Genomic DNA, 25,184 nt, shown 5'->3' on the forward strand with positions numbered 1-25,184 from the left:
TTAACAGAGGTGATTAAGATAATAACAGGCTTGTCACTAAAGTAAACTAAGAGTCTGCACTGGGACTAGTCCTATTCACTACTTACCTTTTTTACCAGATAGTTTATAAATTTGCTGATCTGACAAAATTTGCAGATGGTACAAAATTTATTCAAAATAGTTACATCAGACTGCAAAGACTTACAAAAAAAATTTCATAAAACTGGATGACTGGGCAACACAATGGCAAATGAAATTCAGTGTTGAGAAATCCAGAGTAATGCACATGACAAATATAATCCCAAATATAGAAATAAAATGGTGGGTGTCTAAATTAGCTGAAGCTATCAATAAAGGGATATTGGTGGCGTTGTGGCTATTCGTCTGAAAATATCTCCTCCATATATAGTGACCGTTAAAAAAAACAAACTAACAGACTTTTAGGATTTATTAGGCAAAGGATAGATGACAACACAGAAAATATTATATTGCTCTATATAAATCCAGGGTACACATACATATTGAATACCGTGTGCAGATTTGATCACTCCATTTCAAAAAAGATGTATCGGATTTGGAAAAGGTACAGAGAAGGGCAACAAAAATTATGAGTACTGAAAACATTCCATATGAACAGAGATTAAAAAAAACTAGGAGTTTTCAGTAAGGAAAAGATATGACCAGGGCGGGTCTAGCCTGGGTCTAACCCAGGGCTGCCTCTGAGGGGAGGTACTAAGGGCCAGGAGGTAGGTGGATGGGGGCAAGAGGAGGCCCAAAGAGGATGAAGGATGACAGAAGGCACCAGGACACAAGAAGTCACAGGAGTATGGGGAGGCATATAGGGTATATGGCAATGGGCAGTGCAGAGTGGCAAGGGGTGGAACAAGAGGGCAGAATAGACGTTGGGGGGTGCAGTGGGCCCACAAAACATACCCAAAGATATTCAGTAATTTCAGTGGCAACCCTGAAGGATCCTGTATCCGACTGTAGAGAAGAGAGCCTGAAATTCCATATTAGAATAAACAAGTTTTGTCTTGGCCAGTGCTTCAAAGCTGACAGTGACAAATTCACCACTGTTTGGGAAGCATAATTATGTACAACAGCAATACATCCCATTCTGCTTTCTAAATAACTGATTGTTTTTTCTATGTCATAACATTGTGAAGCCTTTAATTTATTTAACAGGAATATGTTCCCAGAAAACCTCGTCCAAGCTTGTTTTCAACAGGTAAGGCCAAATATTTTTGTTGTTGTTGCAGTTTTTATTCCCAGGTTCCCAGTGTGTTTCCCTTGAGTTGCCATATAGTGGGAATTAGGTTACGGAAAAGTCAGGACAGTTGTTGCATAGAATTGAGACAAATGGTCGAGTGGAAAAAATTATATTGTTAAAAATCTCATTTTCCTTTCCACTGAAATAGACCTTCTGTTGCTGTCTCAGAAAAATTTATTTCATCCCTTCCAAGATCAACTGCTTTGGGATCTAGAAGAACAACCAAAGCAATATGTGAGCAAAAGGTTGCTCTTCAGCGATATGAGACCTTTGTAATGGTAACATCTGATTACCCAGTTCTTACAATTATGTTGAGAATATCTTCCTCTGTCTATTGATATCTGCACATGTACCCCTTCACATCCTGTACACACCCGTTACATTTCTCTCAAATGTTCTGTAGGTTGATGAAACAGATGTCTGTCTGTCTCTTCCACATGATAAACACGTTATAGTTGAAAGATCTCTCATGAGAAAGAATGGGACCTAGAAGAGCTAAGATTTTTAATGGTGTCACAGCAAAGATAAAAAGTACCATCCAGCCAGCAGTCCCACACCTGCTTCATTCACATTTAAAATTGGGGAAAAGACCTTTTAGAAAGTTTGCAGATGTATTTATTGTACCTCATGATGGTCATCTGCTTCCCCTTTTAGGTCTTCCTTGGCAGTGGCTTATCAGATTTATTGCAGCACTCTGAAGCTCACCTACTACAGACCTAAACTTTTCCCAAGCAAAGCTGTTAATCTTTCTCTGCAAAATATACTGTGTTCAATATGTATAGGCATTTATAGCAGTAGCGATTTTGTATGTATATTTTAAGGGACAAATCCTGCACCTTGCACCAGTCTTACGAAAGGCTTCTCTGTAGGAGCAGAGAGGAAGGAACCTATTGGTACCTTCATGGCTACAGCATCTCCATCATGTAGTGTTTGTTCTCCAACAACTCAGACACTGTTCTCTCTGTTGGAGCTAACTAGTTGCTCTGGCTCCATCTTCACAACCAACCTCTCGCCAGAAATTCCCCCTTTGAATATTTGCTCCATTACACCCACTGATTGCAGATCCTTTTTGTTGGATTCAGGAATCCTGTTTCATCCCCACAGAACTGCACAAATTCCCCACTGTGCACCAAATGGGTGGGGAACACAATTTGCAGCCTAGTATCTGTATGGCCGTTTCTACACCGTACTCCCCTTCAGAAGGGGAATGCAAATAAGTGAGATCAGAAATGCAGATGAAGCACAAATTTACATATCTCATGCCTCATTTACATGTTCTCACACAGTTGCACTTCTGGAAGAGGCTTTTCCAGAAGCAAAAACATCTGTGTAGATTGGGTTCCTTCAGAAAAAAAACAAACAAAAACAAAAACAATTTCCAAAAGAACCCTTCTTCTGCATTCATTTCAGGAAGAAGGGTTCTTTTGGAAACGGGCTTTTTTTCCCCAAAGAAACCCCATCTACACACTGTTTTTGCTTTTGGAAAAGCCTCTTGCGGAAGGATGATTGCACATGTATACACACGAGGCACGCGATGTGTAAATCTGCACTTTATTTGCATTTTCATTCTCTCTCATTCGCATTCCCCTTCCAGAAAGGGAGTGCTATGTAGACACAGCTTATTAGTTTCCAGTGTCTCAAATGGAGGAACTCAATTGCTCGAAGTCATTTTAAAACTTCGTATGTTGTGTAATTTCTGGCCAAAAATCTCAGACGTCAGAACTGTATATATCGTTTCCACAAAATTACTGTGTAGGTTTGCCATTGCCATTTCTCTGGTGTTCCCAAATAACGCTACCATTTTCCCCCGTCTTTCAGTATAAAACCAAACGTCAAGAAGTGACACTTACAAGTGAACTGGAAAAAAACAGCACCATGGTTACAGATGTCATGACAACAGCGGCTTTGAAGGTGCGGTTTTTATTATTGAAATGGTTTGTTTAGTATATTAATGATCTGGAGGAGGAAGCAAAGAGCAAAGCTGGTGACATTTATCTTGCACAAAAATAAGATAATATACGATAGGGAAAAATAATCCAGTGATCTCATGTGACCATGAACTTTAAACTTGGTTTACTGAAGCTATGTGTCTAATGTACAACAGAGGTTAAAGAATCAAATAAAATAGCTGTAGGTTTCACAGAAAGGAAGAAAAGAATAGCATGTGACGACATGACGGCGCGCAATGTTCTAATTCTTTCCATCCACGAGTGACGTACATTTTAAAAATGTACAGACATGCACAGATGTGCACCACCAATAGAAATGCACGCTCCCTGCTGTGGGAGCTAATCAGCTGGGTGGCACCTGTATCTCTCCTGGGTGGCAGACCAAGCACTTAACTTACAGGGAACACTGATGGCATGCTGATAAATGGTAGTCCAGGTTGAATCTCTCTCGTCCAATACCCTCAAGACCTGCTCAGTGCTAAACAAGAGAATTTGCTGGACCATGTCCAAAGGCCAGTGTCGTCTAGCAGCATTACCAACACTTCCACTGCTTACTGGGCTCTTAGAAGACTTCTAGGGGTAAATTAGAGCAGGTTCTCGGGTGGTTCTGGGGATGGGTGAGGAATGAGGGGTCAGCAGTTGAGGCCTATGGCTGGGAGTGCAGGCTCCAGATGGGACCAAAAATGAGGGGTTCAGGGTATAGGAGAGGGCTTTGGTCTGGGTTGGGGAATGGGTTTGTGGGGCAGAGGGTTCCAACTCTGGGGTGAGGGTAGGGATGAGGGGTGCAGGCCAGGACTCCAGGCTAGGGCAGAGTTGAGTGTGGGGGCAGTGAGGGCAGCATGGGGCTAGGGATGAGGGGTTTAGGATGCAGGAGGAAGTTCAAGGCTGGGGCAGGGTGTTGGGGTGAGTGGGGTGCAAGATGTGGGCTCTGGGAGGTGTTTGGGTGTGGGAGAGGACTCTGGGTTGGCACAGGACACTGAGCTTCAAGAGAGATTCTGGAGTCCTGGTGGTGCTTATTGTGGCTACCAGAAAGCAGCAAACAGGTCCCTACGACCCGTAGGTACAAGGAGGCGCTGCACGCTGCCCTCATGCACACAGGCACTGTCCCCATAGGTCTCATTGGTCACCGTTTCCAGTCAATGGATGCTTTAGAGCTGGCATTGGGGTGAGAGCAGGACACAGAGCCCTCCTGCATCTGGGAGGCACAGAAACCTGATGGCTACTTCTGGTAGCCACACAGAGCTAGACAGGTAGAGAGTGCGTCTTAGTCCCATGCCCCAGCTGTGCTAAAGACTGGACTTTTAACAGCCCAGTTGGCAGTGCTGAACTGCACCAACAGAGTCCCTTTTTGACCAGGTTTTCCAGCACCCTGTTGCTTGAAGTGGTTTCCATCATACACAGGGTTTACAGTTTGGTTCAATGGCTTTCAGTGACCCCAGTATATAAATTGTCCTAGCACCCCTGCTTAAATAACCTTAAGATCATAAATGCATCTTCAAGCCACCTTAATCCCCATGGATACACATACTCCCTGCTGCAAGTGTGAAACCAAAGAATTAGGTGCCTTATTTTTTCGGTGAAAGATCTAAGATGTGTTTTCATTTCAGGACTCATGTAAAGTAAACAGTGCTCCTGTTCAGTAACACTTTTCTTGGTTTTAATCTACAGAACGTAACCAAAGACTACAAAATAGTGGGCACGTATTCCGATGGTATTAATGTGCTGGGCTTGATTGTCTTTTGCCTTGTCTTTGGAATTGTTATTGGGGAAATGGGAGAAAAGGGACAAATTCTGGTGGACTTTTTCAATGCACTGAATGACACTACAATGAAAATTGTACAGATCATCATGTGGTGAGTACAGTGATATCCTGATATTGCCTCTTTTAAGCAAATTTGCCATTACCTTTAATGAACGCATGATCATGCTCTGTTTGTATTTTTATATCACTTCTCATAGCAAACTACTTTAAAAGAAAAGAGTCTAATAAATGGCTTGCAAATTCAAAACAAACAGTGATATGAACCAGTTTAGAATATGAACTCCACAAAGTGGTTGTGTAATTTAAAACTTCATCCTCAAAACTAATAGGCTTTGTGAGATCACATGACATGTATTTTGGACAGGGAAACCAGATTACAAAACACAGGTCTTGGTCTTGAAATTGGAGTAAAATCCTGTAGCCTGACAACACACCTATTCAGTGCACCATTATCAGATTTCACAATCAGGGCCACAATCTTCATCAGTCCTTTCTAGGGCTTGATCCTGCAAGTACTTGATAATGAGAGTGTGGCGCAGCATCTGATGAAGTGAGTCTGTGCTCACGAAAGCTCATGCTCAAAACTTTTCTGTTAGTCTATAAGGTGCCACAGGACCCTTCGTTGCTGTGTTCACTACTGTGACCTGAAATGGAGCACTGCTCATGCCAGTGTGTACTTTACACCCTAATGGCTACGTCTACACTAGCCCCAAACTTCGAAATGGCCACGCAAATGGCTATTTCGAAGTTTACTAATGAAGCGCTGAAATGCATATTCAGCACTTCCTTAGCATGCGGTCGACCGCGGCACTTTGAAATTGATGCGCCTCGCCGATGCACAGCTCGTTCCAACGGGGCTCCTTTTCGAAAGGACGCCGCCTACTTCGAAGTCCCCTTATTCCCATCAGCTCATGGGAATAAGGGGACTTCGAAGTAGGCGGGGTCCTTTCGAAAAGGAGCCCCATCGGGACGAGCCACCTGGCACATCAATTTCAAAGTGCCGCAGCTGCCCGCATGCTAATGAAGTGCTGAATATGCATTTCAGCACTTCATTAGTAAACTTCGAAATGGCCATTTACGTGGCCATTTCGAAGTTTGGGGCTAGTGTAGACACGGCCAATACCATTGTATAGGATCAGGCTGTCAGCATGTAAAATTTCATCTGGACATACCGAGAGATGATCAGGCTGTAAAGCAATAGCTTTTGCGTTCACTGATGGTAGTTCTGTTCTCTAGAGCCGTGTCTACACATGCACGCTACTTCGAAGTAGCGGCACTAACTTCGAAATAGCGCCCGTCACGGCTACACGTGTTGGGCGCTATTTCGATGTTAACATCGACGTTAGGCGGCGAGACGTCGAAGCCGCTAACCCCATGAGGGGATGGGAATAGCGCCCTACTTCGAAGTTGAACATCGAAGTAGGGCACGTGTAGCCGATCCGCGTCCCGCAACATCGAAATAGCGGGGTCCGCCATGGCGGCCATCAGCTGAGGGGTTGAGAGACGCTCTCTCTCCAGCCCCTGCAGGGCTCTATGGTCACCGTGTTCAGCAGCCCTTAGCCCAGGGCTTCTGGCTGCTCCTGCTGCAGCTGGGGATCCATGCTGCATGCACAGGGTCTGCAACCAGTTGTCGGCTCTGTGGATCTTGTGTTGTTTAGTGCAACTGTGTCTGGGAGGGGCCCTTTAAGGGAGCAGCTTGCTGTTGAGTCTGCCCTGTGACCCTGTCTGCAGCTGTGCCTGGCACCCTTATTTCGATGTGTGCTACTTCGGCGTGTAGATGTTCCCTCGCAGCACCTATTTCGATGTGGTGCTGTGCAACATCGATGTTGAACGTCGACGTTGCCAGCCCTGGAGGACGTGTAGACGTTATTCATCAAAATAGCCTATTTCGATGTCGCTACATCGAAATAAGCTCCTTCGATGTAGGCTTCACGTGTAGACGTAGCCTATGAGAAAATGAATTGTCCTGATATATCAACTTTTACATGTGTAAGTAAAGTTCTTGTTAGGGTGATTGCTCATGTGCATTCAATATAGGTGTGCATGCTTGCCACATGCACCAGGGCTGGAAGATTTTCCGTCAGTAGTACTTGTATGGGAGCCAGCCTCAGTGCCCCCTGGAGTAGCATGAGTTGCTATTCGCACACCACTCCAGGGGGCACTTAAGCCAGCTCCCCTACGGGTACTGCTGAGGGAAAATCTTCCAGCACCAGTGCATGTGGAGAGTACACACACTTATGTTGAATGGATGTGAGCAACACATCTCAAAGGACACCAGTTATGGAAACAGGTAACTGTCTTTTATGCACATGCATAATGTTCTGCAGTATTGGAGCTTAGTTTGTAATCCCTCACCCACCTCTCCAACCTGTTAATATGTAACTCATTTTGCATGTAGGACTGTTGTTACTTCTATAAACATTCTGTCACTAACCATGCAAACACTAACATTTTTATGTTAAAAATCACCTCTAATATAGAACTTTTGAAAGTAAGTAAATTTAGTTATGTTCCAAAATCCTGCAAATTCTCCTTTGTTTTCCAGTGATGAAAATAAAACTCTTACGACAGTAAGAAAAATAATCCCATTGTGCCAGAAGCTATTTCTTGACAAGATCTTATGTAGCAACATCAGTTTTACAAGAGGATGTATTTTTAATTAAATTATTTTGTGTACCTTAGGTGTATGCCGGTTGGCATTTTGTTTTTGATTGCTGGAAAGATAATAGAAGTTGAAGACTGGGAAATCTTTCGCAAATTGGGTCTTTATATGGCTACAGTATTAAGCGGGTATGTCATTCCTTCAAAGTAAAATGAAGATGTATGCTTTGATTGGACCACACTTTATTAGGTTTTAATTATCTTCAACCAACCAGCTTCTGCTATACCCAGACAGATAATTATATAAAAATAAGATCCGTCTTTAAAGTCACTTGAGGATTGTTTGCTTTAGAAGTGCACCCTTTACTTTAAACTGTCAGCTGTCTTGCAGCAAGGGGTGCTGCTGTAACTTCCAACAAGCAGAGTCCAACCTGGGACCTCTGGAGCATAGTGCATGGGTCTGTACCACGGGAGCTAAAAACCTTCCTACATGGAATACTGAACCACACCCAGGTGGTGTGTGTTACACTGGAAAAAAAATGATTGTGGGGGTGCTGATGATGGAAACCATGTGTGTGGTGTTTGTTATTACTGCTTCAGTCCAGCACCCCTAGTTCCAGCAGCACTGCTTGCAGCATAAAAAGAAAAGTTGCATATGGAATTTAGTACTTTCTCTTTCTTAGCTGGCTGCTTAGCAGGTAATGTTGCCTCAGAAAATAGGGTGATGCCTCCACTAAACTTAAGAAGGATGGGGCTGGGGAAGGAAGTCTCCTGGCCTAAAGACCCCTGCTGCTCCTACAACTTAGTGGTGGCACAGATTTGCTTCCTGGGGATCTGCGGGAGGCAAGGATGATCTGCATGGAGGACCTGTCCCCCTACACCAGTGGTAGCCTCTGGTGACCTGTGCCCAACTCCATGGTTTGGGAGAGGATACGCTGCCAAGGAGGTAGCTGTGCCCTGCTTCCACACAGAGCAGGTGATTTCCATCCAGAGAATCTCCTTTGTGAATTGCTTTGGAGGCATGATCTGAGACATTGGTTCTTCAATACAAGAATAGCTGACAAAGTCACAAAAGTAATATTTTTACTGTCTAATTTTAATCCAGAGCAACTTTTAAAGAAAAAAATTCTATTTTAAATCCCAGGACTCTGCAAAGTACTCCTTATGTGTGGGCACTACACTAATCCCTTTGCAGGTCTGGGGACTTAGCCAAGACAGTTTAACTGCAGTAAGAAATTTATGTAATAGCACATCTCTGAGGAATAACTCACAAAGAAAGCAGTTAGATAAACACATGCGTACACTACCATTAAGTTAGGTGCATCTAAGTATCTGTTTCCACAGCACTGTAATATCACATCCAGATTGTGTTGGTTCACTGCCTTCAGCTCCAGCTATTCAAAATTTCTTCTCCGATGATTCATTCATGTTTTGTTTAGAGGTTAAATCCAAAGTGCACTGTCAGATCTTCTGCCCCCTTTATATACAGATGCATGTTATTCTTCTAAAGCATTTCACAAGCTTTCTGAAAACTGAGCAAGGAAAGGGTAATATAAATGGATTTAAAAACACAAGACTCTCTAAAAGGAATGGGAAGGATCTGACCTAGTTTTTTTAATCTTTGCTAGATATTGGTTTTATATTTCAAAAGTAATTTTTTTAAAATTGTGTACAGTAAGGTCTCAGAGTACCCAAACCCAGAGTACGCAACCCCTCTCTTACGCGGCTGACCCCGATTCCTACAGTAAACCCTGGAAATGTGCGATTTCCAGTGGCACTTAACTCACTCCCCCCACCCTGGCTCAAGCCCCCCAGCTCCGCATGGCCCCAGCTCAGCCCTGCCCCCTGCAACTCCACTCACCACCCCCAAATAGCTCCTGCATACCCCTCCCCCACCTCTGGCTTTAGTGGCTGTAGCTCACCACTCGTCATGCGTGGCTCAGGCTCAACCTCCCCAGCCCTGGTCCAATCCCCCTGTTGGCTCAGGCTCCGGCTCACCACTTGTCACGCGTGGTTCAGGCTCAAACGCCCCCTCCCCCAGCATGCGGCCCTGGTTCAAACTCCCCATGGCCCAGCTCACCGCCCGAGCAGGGTTCCGGCTTGCCCCCCTGGCACGCAGCTCTGGCTTAACTCCACCCCTCGCCCCCCTGCAGCCCTAACCCACCTCAGGCTTGCCCCCCCCCCAGCCCTGGCCTCCCACAGCCCCAACCCACCATCAGATTTAACCATCTCATCTCTTCCCAGATTTCTTTCGTGTATCCTCCTTCTTAATGTGTCCCTCAGTCATCCTGTAGAGCCTCTGTCGCTCTCTCTTCCACCCGCTCAGATCCCTGCACACTTTCTGTCACACCCCCTGACATCTTCATGTGTTTCTGAAACTCATTGTCTCACTCTCAGACTGGTTGTAGTGCATCTCACCCCCAGTGTGTCTATTTACAGCCAGAGCCCTGGGCCCCTTGGAATTGCTGATGGAGCACCACTCTGCACAGGGATGAGAGCTGGGGGGAGGGAGAAAGGCTGTGCCACAGGCTGAGTGGTGGTAAGGACTGACTGCCCAAGGCCTTGCCCCTTCTGGGGGCGTAGAGCCAGGCCTTACACAAACCGAGACCCAGGGCATGTGGTGGCTGTTGGCCCTGCTGTAAATGTCCCTGTAACCTGTTCCTTCTGTTCTTTTTTAGATCAAGGAACTGTTCAAATGTTGGTGTTTATATGCTGATCCTAGATTGTGTTGTTGGTGAGCAACTTCTATCGCAAGAACTCTATAAAAATTTTATCAACAGAGAAGAAGTTTTATGTAAATACATTTTCACAAATAACCAAGTGAGATAAGACTAAATTACTGGCACAAGTACAAAGATGAACACAAACATGTTTACTTTGGACGATTCTGATTAGGAGTGTTAGAACAGTTAACCAGTTAAGTGCTAGTGCTTACCCAAGGGGCAGGAAAAATACAGCCCACCAAACTGCCAGATCGTGCCTACCAAACTGCAGGCAATGTGGGGGGGGGCGCCCTCCAAGGGGTACTGCACAGAGACCCTGCAGCCAGACACTTTAAGCAGTGTGCGAGGGCGCAGCAGGCAGGGAGCCTGTCTGAGGGTCCCTCTGGACTGCTGCCTGGGAGCTGCCTAAGGTAAGCACCTGCTGGCTAGAGCCTGCACCAGACACCCCACCCCTTCCAGAACCCCAATTCTCTGCCCAGGTCACAACTCAAACTCTTAGCAACCTCTCTTGCACCCCTGCCCGAGGTCACATCTCTGTCCCAGACCCTACACATTCATCTACATCCCTTCCCCAGAGAATTGTCTCCTCCACCCAAATCCCCTCCAGCACCTCTGCCCCTGGAGACAGCCACCTCCTGCCCTACATCACAGTCAAAACCCCTCGGCCGCTGCTTCAGGTAACACCACCTTCACAATCCTGCACCCACATCCACACTGCTCCTCCACATCAGAATCCTCTCCTGAACCCAGACCCCTTCCAGACCCTGCACCTCCTCCTGAATGCTGTACTCCAGTCTCCTACCCCAGGTCACAATGGCCTCCTTCACCCAAACTCCCTACATGATCCCAACCCTGCTCTACATCCCAATCCCCAGTCCCTTACTCCAAGCTCCCTTCAACACCCAACCTCTATCCTAAAGCCCACATTAGTATCATAGAACAGTGTGGCCCTTGCCCACTTACCAAATTCTTGGAGTACCACCCCACCGCTTTAAAAATTCTTGCTGAACCCTGGCTCAAGGAGTTAACCTTTTAACTTAGGGCCTGCCACACAACCTGTCTCAGCCATGGAGGTCCAGCTGCATCTGTGGGGGCCCTCTACACAGCCTGCTGGCCCCCCTGTGGCTGGGGCTGTCCCAGCCCAGAATGGCTGGCCACCACCAGAGTTTATCCTCATCCTTACTGGTAACAGCCCAAATTCTAATTATTGATTTTAACAACACCTAAGAACACAATTTTAAAAAGCGCCTAAGTCAATTGGGAGTTGTTAAGCCCTAAGTCATGTAGGCCCTATGAAATATTTTACCTTTAGTAACTTTTTGTAACAGAGGGTTTCAACACCAGCACGTGACATTTTTCGCATTCTCCCTTCCTTTGTTTCTCATATTGGTTCTAAAATATCTTTTGCATATGATACTAAAAAGCCTGAATTCCTTCCTGTAAAATATGTGGTTCCAACTTTTTTAAAGACAACCATTCTGTCCAAATTTGGGTTAAATGAATAACAATCAGTCCTGGGGCACCTTAGAGACTTAACAAATTTATTAGCTCATGAGTTTTTGTGGGTAAAATTCACTTCATCAAATGGATTTAAATGATATAAATGGTAAGTGATGTACAGTAAACCCTCAAAATGCACAGTTTCAAGTGGCGCTTATCTTGCATTAATGTGAGTTAAGCTCAACTCAAAATTCTGCTTCCCACCCCCTGGCCCTGGCTCAAACCCTCCCCTCCCCCCAGCCTGCATGGTCCTGGTTCAAGCCCCTGCACACGACTCCGGTTCAACCCCGCTGCAGCCCGGCTCACCACCCCTGTGCACAGCTCCAACCTAACTCCACCCCCTGCAGCCCTAACCCACCCAAGGCTTAACCCTCCCCAACAACCCCAGAACATACCATTCAAAAGGAGCTCCAGGTGCTCCTGCTTCTTCCCTGGCTGCAGAACTTGTTTTCCGCTGGGGGAAAAAAGCCGCCCCCTGACTTACGCGAAATTCAAGTTATGTGATAGTGTGTGGAAGTGCAAGCTTTGCATTACTCAAGGGACTACTGTATTGTAGTTTTGTTTTTCACACGTATTATTTTACCAGCTCCCTAAGATTCTGCTTTCATTTGAGCTGTTGTCAGTTATGGCCAGTTTATAGCCAATGATAATTAAACTTGCTTTTAATTAAAAGTTCCTTCTTTACAATATTACAAATGGTTAAAAAAATTCTCCATCCACTTCCATTCAGCTTGCTGAATCAAACACTCACATTACAGATTAAGCATTATGAAGTCTAATGCTGTAAAACAGACTTTTCTTTCTATAGTCTGATAACTTGCCCATTTTATGTGCAACTGTAACTTTCTATTCCATAGGTGGCTGTTGCTGTGTTAAGTACTTGATTTTGGCAGAACAAGTGGTTTCAGACTCTCTCAGTATCTTTATCATGTGTTGTGAGGTCATTAAATGGTGTTACAAACATACTTGCGCTCCCAGGAACATCTTGTGAGGATGCTATAGCAGTTCCAAGATTGCACATGCTATGTATGTGGTCTGTGCTTTTTCCAGGCTCTGCTTATTTATGACAAATTGCTGTTGATGTCATAGTGTGTAACCTTGGAATGCACAAAGTATTTCACAGATCTTTTATAAATGTTTCACTGCACATATAGTTACCATAAGCTATGTACCTCCAGCTTCAATGCCCATAAAGCAATTACAGCATACTCATTTATGAACTCTGTGCTCTAATTAGCAGGTGGGTGCTCTGCAGATATTGTAATTGAAATATCCAAGGCCAAATTCTTCCTTCAGACACCTGCAACTCCAATGCCCACATCTCCAGTTAAATTCAACAGGAATTGCATATATATATCTGCAGGAAGAATTCTGTGCTTCCTATCCTTTCAGTACAAATAAAAGTGAGCTAAGTAACAGTGTTAAATGACAAGCCTTCAGCATCTAACATTGAGTAGCATAGGCCAATATTCTTCTCATTAACACCAGTTTAAATACCTCATCTGAATTTAATCCAGATTTACACTAATTTAAGATAGTAGAAATTGAATTATGAAATTAAATTTAAATATGCAAATTCCCACCATACAGAAATGTTTTTAAGATGGCTGTAATCACAGCCATTACAAAAACCCCATCTATGAACCAAATTTCCCTTTCAAGAAATAGTACAACTGAGGTGCTATAAGTTTTAATAATGTTAACTCATTTTTACCTCTCACTGTAGCAAGAATATTTGACATTAATTTTTTCCAATGCTGCCCCTGTTCTTCTGTTTAAATATTCTTGATTTCTTTTATTGTTTTAACATCTTCAGTTTGACTTTCATCCTAATATTTTAAATAGTTCTCCTGATTTCATATTGTACACTGGAAATGGAGACATAAAATGCCACCCCAAAAAATTTTGTTTGGGAGAAGTGTATCTGTCCAAAAATTACTAACATGAATTGGGCATAACCTGCCCTGGAATACATGCATGTAAGTATCACTGACATCCGTCTGAATTGCACACAGGTATCTGAAAACAGAGCTGGACACTGGTTAACACTTCCTCTTTAAGATCATGAGATCAGATAGATCTCGTTCTTTAAACAGGCTGGTATTTGTTTTGTTTTTTCAGACTTGCAATCCATTCCATTATAATTCTGCCACTGATCTACCTAGTAGTTGTAAGGAAAAACCCTTTCCAGTTTGTCATGGGGATGGCTCAAGCACTTCTTACAGCCCTCATGATCTCCTCCAGGTAATCATAATAAACATTTTCCCTCTGCAGCCTTTATATACTTTGTAATCATCATATCTTCATTTTGTAAGTTGCTTTGATTATATTGCTGCCTGTGTTTCTCAGCTTGATCTCATCTGAACCATTGTAAATCTGTTGGCCATAAACCTAAGAGGAGATACTACTCTCATAATTATTATCTTATATAGTACCCAAACATATGTTGTTGATTACAGTGGAGTTGTTCTGGACTTTTGTTATTGCTTTTGAGATTAGTGCCTAGTCTCTTGTGTACGTCCGGGAAATAGTGCTATAAATTAGTACATTGCTCATAAAATACCTGAAGTTAAACTGTTTCATTGCTTTATTGTGTTATTTTTAAGGATAATTAAAATTTTCAGTTATTATTTCAGGAATGAGACGTGATGGGAATCACTATTTCATTCCAAGGGACAAACTGCATTTTCTTTGTATGTGCACAACTCTCCTGCACACCCCCAGGCAGAATTTGACTACAGTTTGTCCCCCCCCCCCTTTTTTTTTTTTTTAAAAAGGCACATCAGATTGATAAATGAACAGTCATTATAGTCGTGTGCTGCTTATTTGTTTATTTATGATCCAGTTCAGCAAGTTTGCCTGTCACCTTTCGCTGTGCAGAAGAAAAAAACCATATTGACAAAAGAATTACCAGATTTGTTTTACCAGTCGGAGCAACAATCAACATGGATGGAACAGCCCTCTATGAAGCCGTGGCAGCTGTGTTCATTGCACAGCTTAACAACATGGACTTGGATGTTGGCAAAATAGTTACCGTTAGGTGAGGATGATACCATGAGTTATGTTTTTGCTTTTGTGGGTTTACTTCATGCACCCTAATGGAATCTTGCTGATTTCACACCTATCATTCACACCAGTAAGCACTAAGTAAACTTTCACCTCTTCCATAAATCCTCAATCAATAGGCCTTGCACAGAAGAACTATGTAAGAATTTGAGATAGAGAATGAGGTACTAGGGCATGGGGCCACAGCATTGGAAAACTCTAGGTGTGGCAATAGTTGAGGTATCCACCCAACCTGGATGTTTTGTCCAGTGGAATTCATACCCTGCAGTCCCATTGGCCATGTCCTCCAAAGTTCCTCCTCAGTCCTGCTGTTTAGACAGATCATAAGCATGCTGGGTGTATATATACTTGCCCGGTGCAGCAGAACCGTGGCAGCTCTAAAATCTGTACTTCTTGTTTGCTTGCCCAAGGACAGGCCAGCATCTACACCAAATGTCATCAACAATGGTGCAAATGATGGAAACCCACTGGGGCCCTGAAGCCCAGCTGCCTCTGTGCAAGTATAACTCCCAGTGAAGTTGGGACTGGCACAAAGGTTTTTAAAAATTAGTTTTATATTTCAGCATGCACACGAGTCTGAATGTAGCCAAGAAATCTGCTCAGGAGGATGGCATTTCCAAACTGTCTTTTCACTCATTTTTCTGGGATTTAGTGTCACAGCTACTGCCGCCAGCATTGGAGCTGCTGGGGTCCCCCAGGCTGGACTAGTCACCATGGTGATTGTGCTGAGTGCAGTTGGGTTGCCTGCTGAAGATGTTACCCTTATCATAGCAGTTGACTGGCTTCTGTAAGTTGAATACATTCAGTATTTAATTATTTCAGTAACGTATTTTATATATGGTGCATGACTTTTAACCCTGAGTTTAGCTCTCCTTCTAGGCTGTTAAATAATACGCTTAAGTCACTAGAAATACAGATTAACAGATATTTTGGAGCATAAGCTTTCGTGGACAAAGACCCCCTTCATTATGAATCTGATGAAGCGAGTCTTTGCCCACGAAAGATTATGCTCCAAAATATCTGTTAGTCTATAAGGTGCCACAGGATTTCTTGTGGTTTTTGAAGAAACAGACTAACACGGCTACCTCTATGATACTGTCACTAGAAACATAGTTAGTTAGAGATAACACTGCCACAGCTCCGATCTGACATACAATTATATCATAGAATCTTAGACGTGGAGGGGACCTTACAAGATGATCTAGTCTGGCCCCCTGCACTCATGGCAGGACTAAGTATTATCTAGACCAGTGGTTTCAAACTCGCTGTCCATGGGCCATTTATGACCCAAGCAGCTCCACAGTCTGTCCCACGCACAGCTGCTGACACAGGACTCCCAGTGGTCCTGGGAGTGGGGCCCTGTTCTTTTCCCCCAAACCAAGCCTTGGGTCTGCCTCTGCCCTGCTTCTTCCCACCCATGCTCCATCCTCTCCCCACGTTGTTCCCTTCATCCATGCCCCCTCCCCTGAGGATGCGGCCTCAGGGATTACCAAGGGGACTGGTGCACTGCAGCAGCAGTGGTCTCCACCCTCTCACTCACCACAACAGTAGCAGGAGCTGTAGGGAAGCAGAGTGATGCAGCAGCCTCTGCACTGCTCTGCCACCATTTCTCGGGCAACCCAGTCACTCCGCTTCACCGTGGCACCCCAGATTGTGTGGGAGATGGCGACACAGAGGCTGCTGCATTGTTCTACTTTCCCCGTGGCTCCTGCCAAAGCAGTGAGCTGGGGGAGGGCCCTGACCCCTGATGCCAGCCCCAGCCCAACCAATATCCTGCAAGGTAACCTGAGTATGGGGGACAGTCCCATCCTGAGGATGGTTGGAGCAGCTGCTGCAGGGCTCCCCAAAGCACAGGGCCCATGGCAGGTGCCCCAAATCACCCTCTGGCTCTGCACACACCTCCCATGGGCTGCAGAGACATGCCAGCAGCAGTGCGAAGTTAGCAGCCCGGTGGTGGCAGTAGCGGCCCTTGGGGGGTATTAAATCACGCAAGCCCAGGACATGTAGTTACACCCCCACCCCAGGACTCTGCCAGAAGAGAGTGCCTGCTGGCCCACTAGGAGGTGTTGAATACTGGCACTGACCCTAAGGTAAGTTGAGTTTGAGACCCTGATGTAGACTATCCCTGACAGGAGTTTGTTTAATCTGCTCTTAAAAGTCTGCAGCAATGGAGGTTCCACATCCCCCTGTGCAACTTCTTCCCTAAAGAACAGGCCTGCTGATGGAGTGAGGGGGGAAGGGAGCAGTTGCCCCTTGGCCAGGTGTTAAAAGGAGCCTGGAGATGTGGCCGCCACCACTGCTACTTTGGCAGCAGCGGTTGCCAGAGTTCCAGGCCCTTTTGAAATGCCATGGAGCACTGTGCCACCTCTCCACAAGTGGCACTGAGGGAGCACAATGGGGACCATAGGACTGACCGCTCTAAGCCCCCCCGTCCCTTCTGGGATGCAGTTTTGGTCAACCACCAACTGTCATTTCACCAAGTAATACTAACTGCCCTGCCATCCTCCCAAAAAGGCTATTCAGGACTCCAATGTGTTACAGCCGTGGCTTCTCTTATAACGTGTCATCCTGTAGGTAGGGCGATCACCTGCAATTTCAGAGGCCTGGTTACAACTCTCCACACTTAGTCTGAAGACACCCACACTGCAAGGCAATGTTCTGGCCTTTAAGGTTAATGGATTGCTTCTGTTGGCACTATTATTCTGGGTATAACATCATTTCAGCTTGGGTCTCCCACAGTCGAGTAGCACTCTAACCAGGTACAGAGGCATTCTCAGTCACTTTTCCTGCCTTGCTGACTTTTCCTTGTCAGTGTGAATCACAATGGATTTGCGTAACACTAAATGGAGGTTTTCAATTGGCCAAAATGTTTTTCACAATTTTAGATGTTGTATGACCTGAACACAGGCCCACTGACATGGGAGGGGAGCTACTACCCTGGGATCTGGTGATTCAAAAAATCCCAGGGTTCCAGGCCCTTTAAATCACTGCTGGAGAGAGACTAGCCCTGTCAGTTCAACTTGAGGCCCTACCCCTTTCGGGAGCACAGAGCTGCTCACCCATCCTCCACAGTGCCCAGTAATGCAGCAATTCTTCCCCCCCGCCCCACCTGATCTGATTTTTGTGAGAAACAGGACAGTGAATCAAAAATAAATCACTGTTTTGCCCAGCTGTATTTGTAAAACTATATGTAATATTGCCACCTGATGACTTCTGCCATAAAAGAAACGCGGTGTTATTTACTGCTTCTGAAAAAGTCCCTTTTACATACAGCTTTGGCCTCCTGGGTCCAGCATCCTGGGAACCTGACTGGTCCTGAATAAGAGATTGGTGGACCAGAGGAGGTCAACTCTGCCCCACCCCCCCTACCCCCACCGGCTTCCCACCTTGGCTCCACTCCTGACCTGGTCTCAGCCACTTGAGCTGCAGCCACTGGACAGCCTCTGATCCTGGCCCTGACCACCCTCCCCAACCTGCCACCAGCCCATTTCCACTTCTAGCCCTGAGCAGACTGCCAGCCCTGCTGCTGCTGGCCTTGTTGGGCTCCCAGCCCCTCTGTCACCAGTCCCAGCCAACAGACTCTGGGCCCCAACCCTGCTGGCCCTGTCAGACTTCTGGTCCTGTCACCACGCAGGCTCCCAGCCGCCAGCCTTGCTCCTGCTTCCGCCAGCCCCCTGGCTGCTTATTTAGCCAGGCACCCTGCCACAGCAGAGCTCTTGGCAGCCTTGAATCTGTACCAGGGCCCTCTGGTCCGGTAAATCCATGGCCCAGCAAGGACCCAGTTTAGAGAGGTTCAGCCTGTGGAGTAATTTCAAATAATATGGCCTAGAAAAAAGAATGAAAAAAAAAAAATCTGCTCCGAGTTTCTATACCAGTGTAAATCCAGAATTGTACCAGTACAACACCTTGCTCATTGCACAGTAGTAGGTTAATTTTAAACTCATTACTAAAAATGCTTGAATTCAAATAACATATAGTTTCTAAGAAAGCACATTGGAAACAGAAATTCTAACCTAACACAGTATTTTTACTCCATAGGGACCGATTTAGAACAATGGTAAATGTCCTTGGAGATGCCTTTGGTGCTGGAGTTGTGGAGAAGCTCTCAAAAAAAGAGCTAGAGCAGATGGATGTCTCTTCTGAAGTCAACATAGTCAATCCTTTTGCCTTGGAAACAACACCACATGATAGTGATGAATCAGAGACCAAGAAATCCTACATAAATGGAGGATTTGCTGTAGATAAATCTGATGCTATATCATTCACCCAGACATCGCAGTTCTGAAGCCTACAGCTTCTGCTGGCACTGATGGAGCACTTGAAGTACACCACCATGAGATTTTTAGCAAGCTACAGGATCATTTTAAAAAAAGCTACAAACAAACTTGAGTATATTTGATTTGATACACAGATTTCTGTTTTGTTTTCTACTGTTTGGATTTGCAGAATTTTGCCCCTGTGAGCAAGTTGATAGGAAGGCAAGTGGTAAAACATGTAATTTTTTAATCCTGTAAAATGGATGAGGCTTTCAAATGCCTCTTTGGAGTCATCTTGCTCATAAGCTGAATGTTAGAATCAGACCAGTGAAGTGAAGCAAAAGTGCTTCTCTCAGCAAACGTGCAGTGTTTCATGCCTCTCTTCCATTCTGCCACTCTGTGCATGGAATCCTTGTTGATATTTTTGCCTTTCACGTTTTCACCAACTACATCTAAAGGTACCTTCTGAAACTTGATAACGTGCCAAATTGTTCACTTCTGCCTCTGGTTTGAACACCGCATGGAGCAAACAGTTTGAGAAGGAAAACAGACCTTAAGTGTTCTGCAATAAGGTTATGTCTATACTTAAAGGGTATTCGACATGCCGCGATCAATCCTCCGAAATTTGACTTTGTTGTGTCTGTGAAGACACGGCAAAATCTATCTGTCTGGGCTCGGCTGTTGACCTGGACGCTCTACGCAATAGCATGGAATAAGAGATGTCAGCGCGAGCCCGAAGAGGCCCAACCTACAAAAGGGCAGGTAGATGAGCCTGATATGTCGATTCTAGCTACGCTAATGGAACAGCTAGAATTGCATATCTGGGATCAACCTTCTGCCCTTTTGTAGGCCAGCCCTAAGCATTTTAACATATGAGGTTTTACATTGTTTTTATTTTAAACATTCAGGACATTCGAACTTCTTGGTCAAGGAAGAGCTTGTAATGTTACATAATTGTATTTTTCTCCTATGAATGCCACCAGAGAGGAGAACTGAACTCTAATGTGAAGCCCGTTCCTACAGGTTTGCTGACATTATTCATCAATAAATTATTGCAAAGTGAAACTCTCTGCCAACTTAGGTCTTCTTTGATAACTTATTAATACATCACCATTGGAACTAGCATGAAAACAGCTTCAGTGCTGTCCATCCTTTATATTAGCCTAGTATTTCTCAGCTCCAGGGCAGATGGAAGTCATGAAAATGAAAATAGTTAATCACAGGGTGACTTCCAAATCTATTCTGCTTGGAACAAGGCAACATAGTATCAAATGAAGATGAGGCGCTCCTTTTTCTAGAGACACGCTACTGATTAGTTAAGCTTCACACAACTAGTTGGTTTGTGTGCCTCTTGGTTTAATTTCGTGGTTGAACATGTGTAATTTTGCACCTGCAAAAGGCCTAGGTCCTACCATTTCAGTGCCAAGCCCTACCAGCTACATTGTACTATTTTATCAAAGTTTCTGGACTTAAGGAAGCAGTGTGTTTTAGTGACTTGTGACAACTTTATGATGGGCTTCTTCATACATACATTCTGTAGTGTCAAACATTCTATACAGTGCTGGATATGATACTTCCTTGGTGCAACATCATTCCCAAGGGAGGAATTGTTGTACAAGGCAAATCGCTTGATCTTAACATCTATGTCATGTCGGCATCTGACTTGCAAAGCAAAGTGAAATTCATGATCTGAAGTCTTCTTTTTTTAAATGCACTTGTAATAAATATAAAATTGCATTTACATGCTATCAAAAATATTCAAGTTCCTGTATTGTTAGAAAGTAAATTCACTCCTGTATTTAAGTAAACCAGGAAACGTGCCAAAGAGAACTGAGAAGAAAATAATCCTTACAGTAGGTTTTGATAAATTGCACCTTAAATGAAGTCCACAAGCAGGGCTGCTGATGTGGGCAGCCAACGGGAACAGTTGCCTCCGTGCATAGCAATTTAAAAGGGCCCAAAGCTCTGCAGCAACGTCTAGAGCCCTAGGACTTTCAGATTGTTGCCAGAGCTCCATGTGGCACAGTCGGGGCAATACTAAGGTCTGGCTGGGGGAGATGCAGCATGGTCCAGGCAGCACTGAGAGCTGGCTGCCCCTATCCCCACCCCTTCTGCCTGAGGCCCAGAATTGAGACCCCCGTGGACATACATTACTCAGAGCCTTCAAAGTCTGTCGCCAGCCCTGTCAGCAAAACATAATCCTGTATGTATTTAAAATAAATGTTGTAAACCATAACATAGTGAGACACTAAAGTACAAATACTGAAACGTTTATACAAAATAAAAGCATGTACAAACTAAGCACACAGTACTTTACCTTGTGCAGACCTAGTATACAAAAATTTTGTACAGTTTTTTTTAATAGGAGAAAACTCCCACCAGATTCTGAAGTTGTCTACAGTGTGTTTTATCCCTTTATTAAAATCTTTCTTGGAGTTAGTTTCATATAATGCACAATGTGGATACTGCTCCCATTGTGATCTAAATAAATATTTCTTTTTCATTCTTTCTCCATCTGACCATCCTCACTTAATCCTTCTGAAATTCTGTTTGTCTCCTGTTACGTCAGGAGAAACCCAATGAGCTGCTACAACACTAGATTGTTTTTGCTTAAGACGCATTTCTAGTTTTACTGTGTATGTATTGTCCTTCCCAGTAACTAAAAGGACCCAATCTGAAGACTCCCCAGCAACCCTTTACCTACAGACAGGCTAAGGGAAAGAATCCTCCTATGCAATACGTCCTTGAGCCACAAGGAACCCATCCTGCCAATGTGCAGCTGATACTCCACGATACGAGCAGCTGCAGCATGAGTCTACCCATGTACTGATGATATTATTAAATCCAGGGATGCCCATCCTCATTTGTAGTTTTGGGCACATAGATGGTTGGCACGTGACCCACCAAGTGCGAGCCAAGGATTTGTTTTCCCCCTCCAGAAGCCATATCCTTTGCCTGCAGGTGTGGATTCCTTCTTCTAGGGTTCTCCCCAGATCTGACCCGCACACCAGGGACACAGGATGCTACTGCTGCCTGAGGCCCATATGCAGCTGTGCAAACAACCTCTGGGTCAGATTCAACATTTTTAAAGTGGTTTTAGCTGTGTATTTCCACAGAAATCAGTGAGAGTCACTTCTTCAAAATCATTCATAACGCTTAGAATTCCTCACTCTGGATTGTCCAAATTTAGTAACACTAGAGGAATCGATGGGAAACTTTCTAGAAATCCGTGAAAAGGAAAGGTACTGCACCCGTTCAGAATATATGATATCTTTATGTAAATTTTAGAAGATAAAAATGAAACCATGTAAACATGATACATATTATTTGCTTATAGTGTTACCTTCCTTGAGAAAAATAGAAATCAGTTATTAAGCTCACCATCAAAAAACCACAAGCTAGCATCTTTATCTGCGTTACAAGGGTTTAGGCCCCACTAGGCCACCAGACTGCACCTGGACACCTCTCCTCTAGAGTGCTCCGTGTGGGCACACCACCAAAGCCTAAGCAGTTCTGTTATGGGGGTTGGCCCATCTTCCTGATGTCACTTTGTAAAAGCTACTGCTAGCTCGGCTATAGAGCAGTTGTTCTCTGTCCCTTCTGCATTACATCTGGTACCTGAGGATGTATGCAAAGGCATAGGGTACTGGGGAGAAAAGCTGTTGGCACCCTCCTCCTGTGAATCATAGGATCATAGGACTGGAAGGGATCTCGAGAGATCAAATCTAATCACCTGCACTCTTGGCAGGACCAAGCACCATCTATATTATCCATAGCAGGTGTTCGTGAAGGCCCCAGTACAAATGGTGATAACCTAAAAGGTGTTGAATTAGTAAATACAGTATTGCTACAACATTTCTACAGCCTAGCTGTCATTATCACCACTTTCAACACTAGCGAGATGGCACCAGTGCACGTTTTATAAGAAAGAAAGAATTTTCCTCTGACCAGTTCCTGTCCCCACTAAAGTCAATGGAATAACTCACACCAGTGTCACTGAAACCTAGCAATTACCATCTAAAGAGTCAAAATGTGCCCTCTGTGTTACACAGAAATTCCCATCGAAACTGAGTTGTGTGTCCCTAGAAACAAGTCAGAATATGACCCAGAGGAATTTGCTGATCTCATTTAACCTTGGCAACTAAACAATGAATACCACTCAAAACAAATACCTTTTCTCTCTTCCAAGTCTGCTTCTTTTCTTATCTCCACTACAGTGCTCTATTGGCTTCAGTGGCATTACCAGTGACATAAGCTTGTATAAGTAAGGTGAATATCAGGGCCACAGACTTTCACACAGTAATCATATGCACATAATCTGTGCACTCCGACTGTACACCTCTGCCTGAGAATACCTCTCTAAGGGGTGTCAGAAGGAGAATCACAGTGGAAATAGAGCATAGAGCATTTCAGTTTGTCTCTAAATTGTAAGTGTGTCACTGAATAATAAGTCATGGTCTCCCTCTGTGTAAAGCACTTGATTTGTTACTGTAATTATGACATGCTGAGCAATTATTAAATGAAATGAAGTCAGAGTAACTTTGTGTCCAATCCTTTTTTCTCAGCTAACAGGCAACCTTCTTTAAGTTACGTTCCCAGTTACAGTGGGTAAATCCATGACACTATCATGATGGCAGAAAAGGTTTTATTGTCACTACTTTTTATTTCTATTATGGTATCACCTGTTGACCCCAGTTAAAGATCAGGGCCTCATACTTTACAGATAAATACTTCCCATCGCAGTTGACAGCGTGAACCCTGAGCATTTTATAGCTCTGAATTCTGCTTGCTCATTGTTTTCTTTCTGCACTAGAAAGGATTTTTTTCCCCACCTATAATCATAGTAGAAATGAAGGGGGAGTTCTGTTTCTGAGCTTTGACTGCTACTACTAATAGAGTTAGGGTTCTTGCATAATTAGGAAAAAAGCACCAAGAAAGCTGTTTGGGAAAAGCCAACTCAAAAGACAGCTCCAGTTTGAGAGCAAAAGTGATGCTGAGAACAGCCTAGCACATCCTATACCAGTCACCTGCCCCCAGACTGCCAGCTGGACTTTTCCTCCAGCACTTTGTCCACTTATTTTAAATAAACTACTTGCTGAAGGAACAGGGCCTGTCACTGTAACTGAGCAGAGGAAAGCCTCACCTTGGGGTAAGCAACATTTGAACATTCTTGGCTCCACTGAATTCAGTGGCAAAATTCCCACTGGCTTCAGTGGAACCAGGACTTCACCCATCGTTTTATTTGTTTGGACACTGAGGCTGTCAGTGTGCAAGGGGTTGGGTTTTGTTTTTTCTGCTTGGGTGAGCGTGGGGCTGGTCTATCCCCAAGGCAACCCCCTCCCCTGCCGGCTGAGCTACCTCGCTGGCTGGTTTGCTGAAGGGTCTGCAGTCACATACCCTGGGCCCTGGTGGATGATGCATCATCCTTAGGGCTTAATTCCTTCCTGCCTACACTGTATCTGGAAAGCAGCAGGGTTAGGTCAGTGGACAGCAGCAGCATGGAACTGTTACCTGCCTTTTTCCACTGTGTCGGAAGAAAGAGACAAGCAGCTTTCAGCCACAGGCGGCAGACAGAATACGTCATCTCTTCCCTCCACCCTGTGACAGATGGAAGCAGCTCCCATCTCTTCTCTCCCACACAGAGCCAAAGGCTGCTGCTGGCCTCATTCTGGTATGAGCCTTTGCAGAAGTTGGAGGAGGGCTATGGCCCAGTATCCCCACCACCCCCATGTGTTGTCATAGAAGGCTGTGGCACTAGGTACCAGGAAAAGCAGGTTCATCCCAGGGGCCCAGCCAGGCATGGAGGGTGGAGTGCGCTAGGCAGGCAGGGTCAGGTCAGCTGGTCACCCTTCCCTCTGAGAGAATGGGTATTATGGTATGTGTTACTTTTCCCCTTGGCCGGGGGAGGGGAGGAGTCTCTGTCACCACTCCCCATGTGAACCCTACATTTTAGACTTAAAAAGAAGAAAAAGTTATTTAAAAGAATCCAACTACTCCATACTTCTTTTTGACAGGGCATCAGTCAACTTGAAGTTACTTTGAAAGTTTGTCCCATATTATTCTGATCGATTGCAGTTG

General features: G+C 44.6%; 1 protein-coding gene across 3 annotated transcripts in view; it reads left to right on the plus strand.

Moving 5' to 3' along the window:
• The window catches only part of SLC1A1 (solute carrier family 1 member 1), a 59,560-nt gene extending 39,389 nt beyond the window's left edge, over window positions 1-20,171 (plus strand). For 2 of the 3 annotated variants that reach the window (XM_074994853.1, XM_074994854.1), the window contains 8 exons: window positions 1,165-1,207; window positions 3,068-3,160; window positions 4,867-5,051; window positions 7,643-7,750; window positions 13,906-14,028; window positions 14,630-14,824; window positions 15,503-15,637; window positions 18,889-20,171. In XM_074994853.1, coding sequence (XP_074850954.1) covers window positions 1,165-1,207; window positions 3,068-3,160; window positions 4,867-5,051; window positions 7,643-7,750; window positions 13,906-14,028; window positions 14,630-14,824; window positions 15,503-15,637; window positions 18,889-19,135 — 1,129 coding nt within the window. In that variant the 3' untranslated portion in view covers window positions 19,136-20,171. Of the gene's footprint in view, window positions 1-1,164; window positions 1,208-3,067; window positions 3,161-4,866; window positions 5,052-7,642; window positions 7,751-13,905; window positions 14,029-14,629; window positions 14,825-15,502; window positions 15,638-18,872 lie in introns of all 3 variants that reach the window. The other variant, XM_074994855.1, reaches the window with a different exon arrangement.
• The last annotated feature ends 5,013 nt before the right edge of the window (window positions 20,172-25,184 follow it).

This window comes from Carettochelys insculpta, chromosome 5, assembly GCF_033958435.1.
Source record: "Carettochelys insculpta isolate YL-2023 chromosome 5, ASM3395843v1, whole genome shotgun sequence".
Lineage (NCBI taxonomy): Eukaryota > Metazoa > Chordata > Testudines > Carettochelyidae > Carettochelys > Carettochelys insculpta.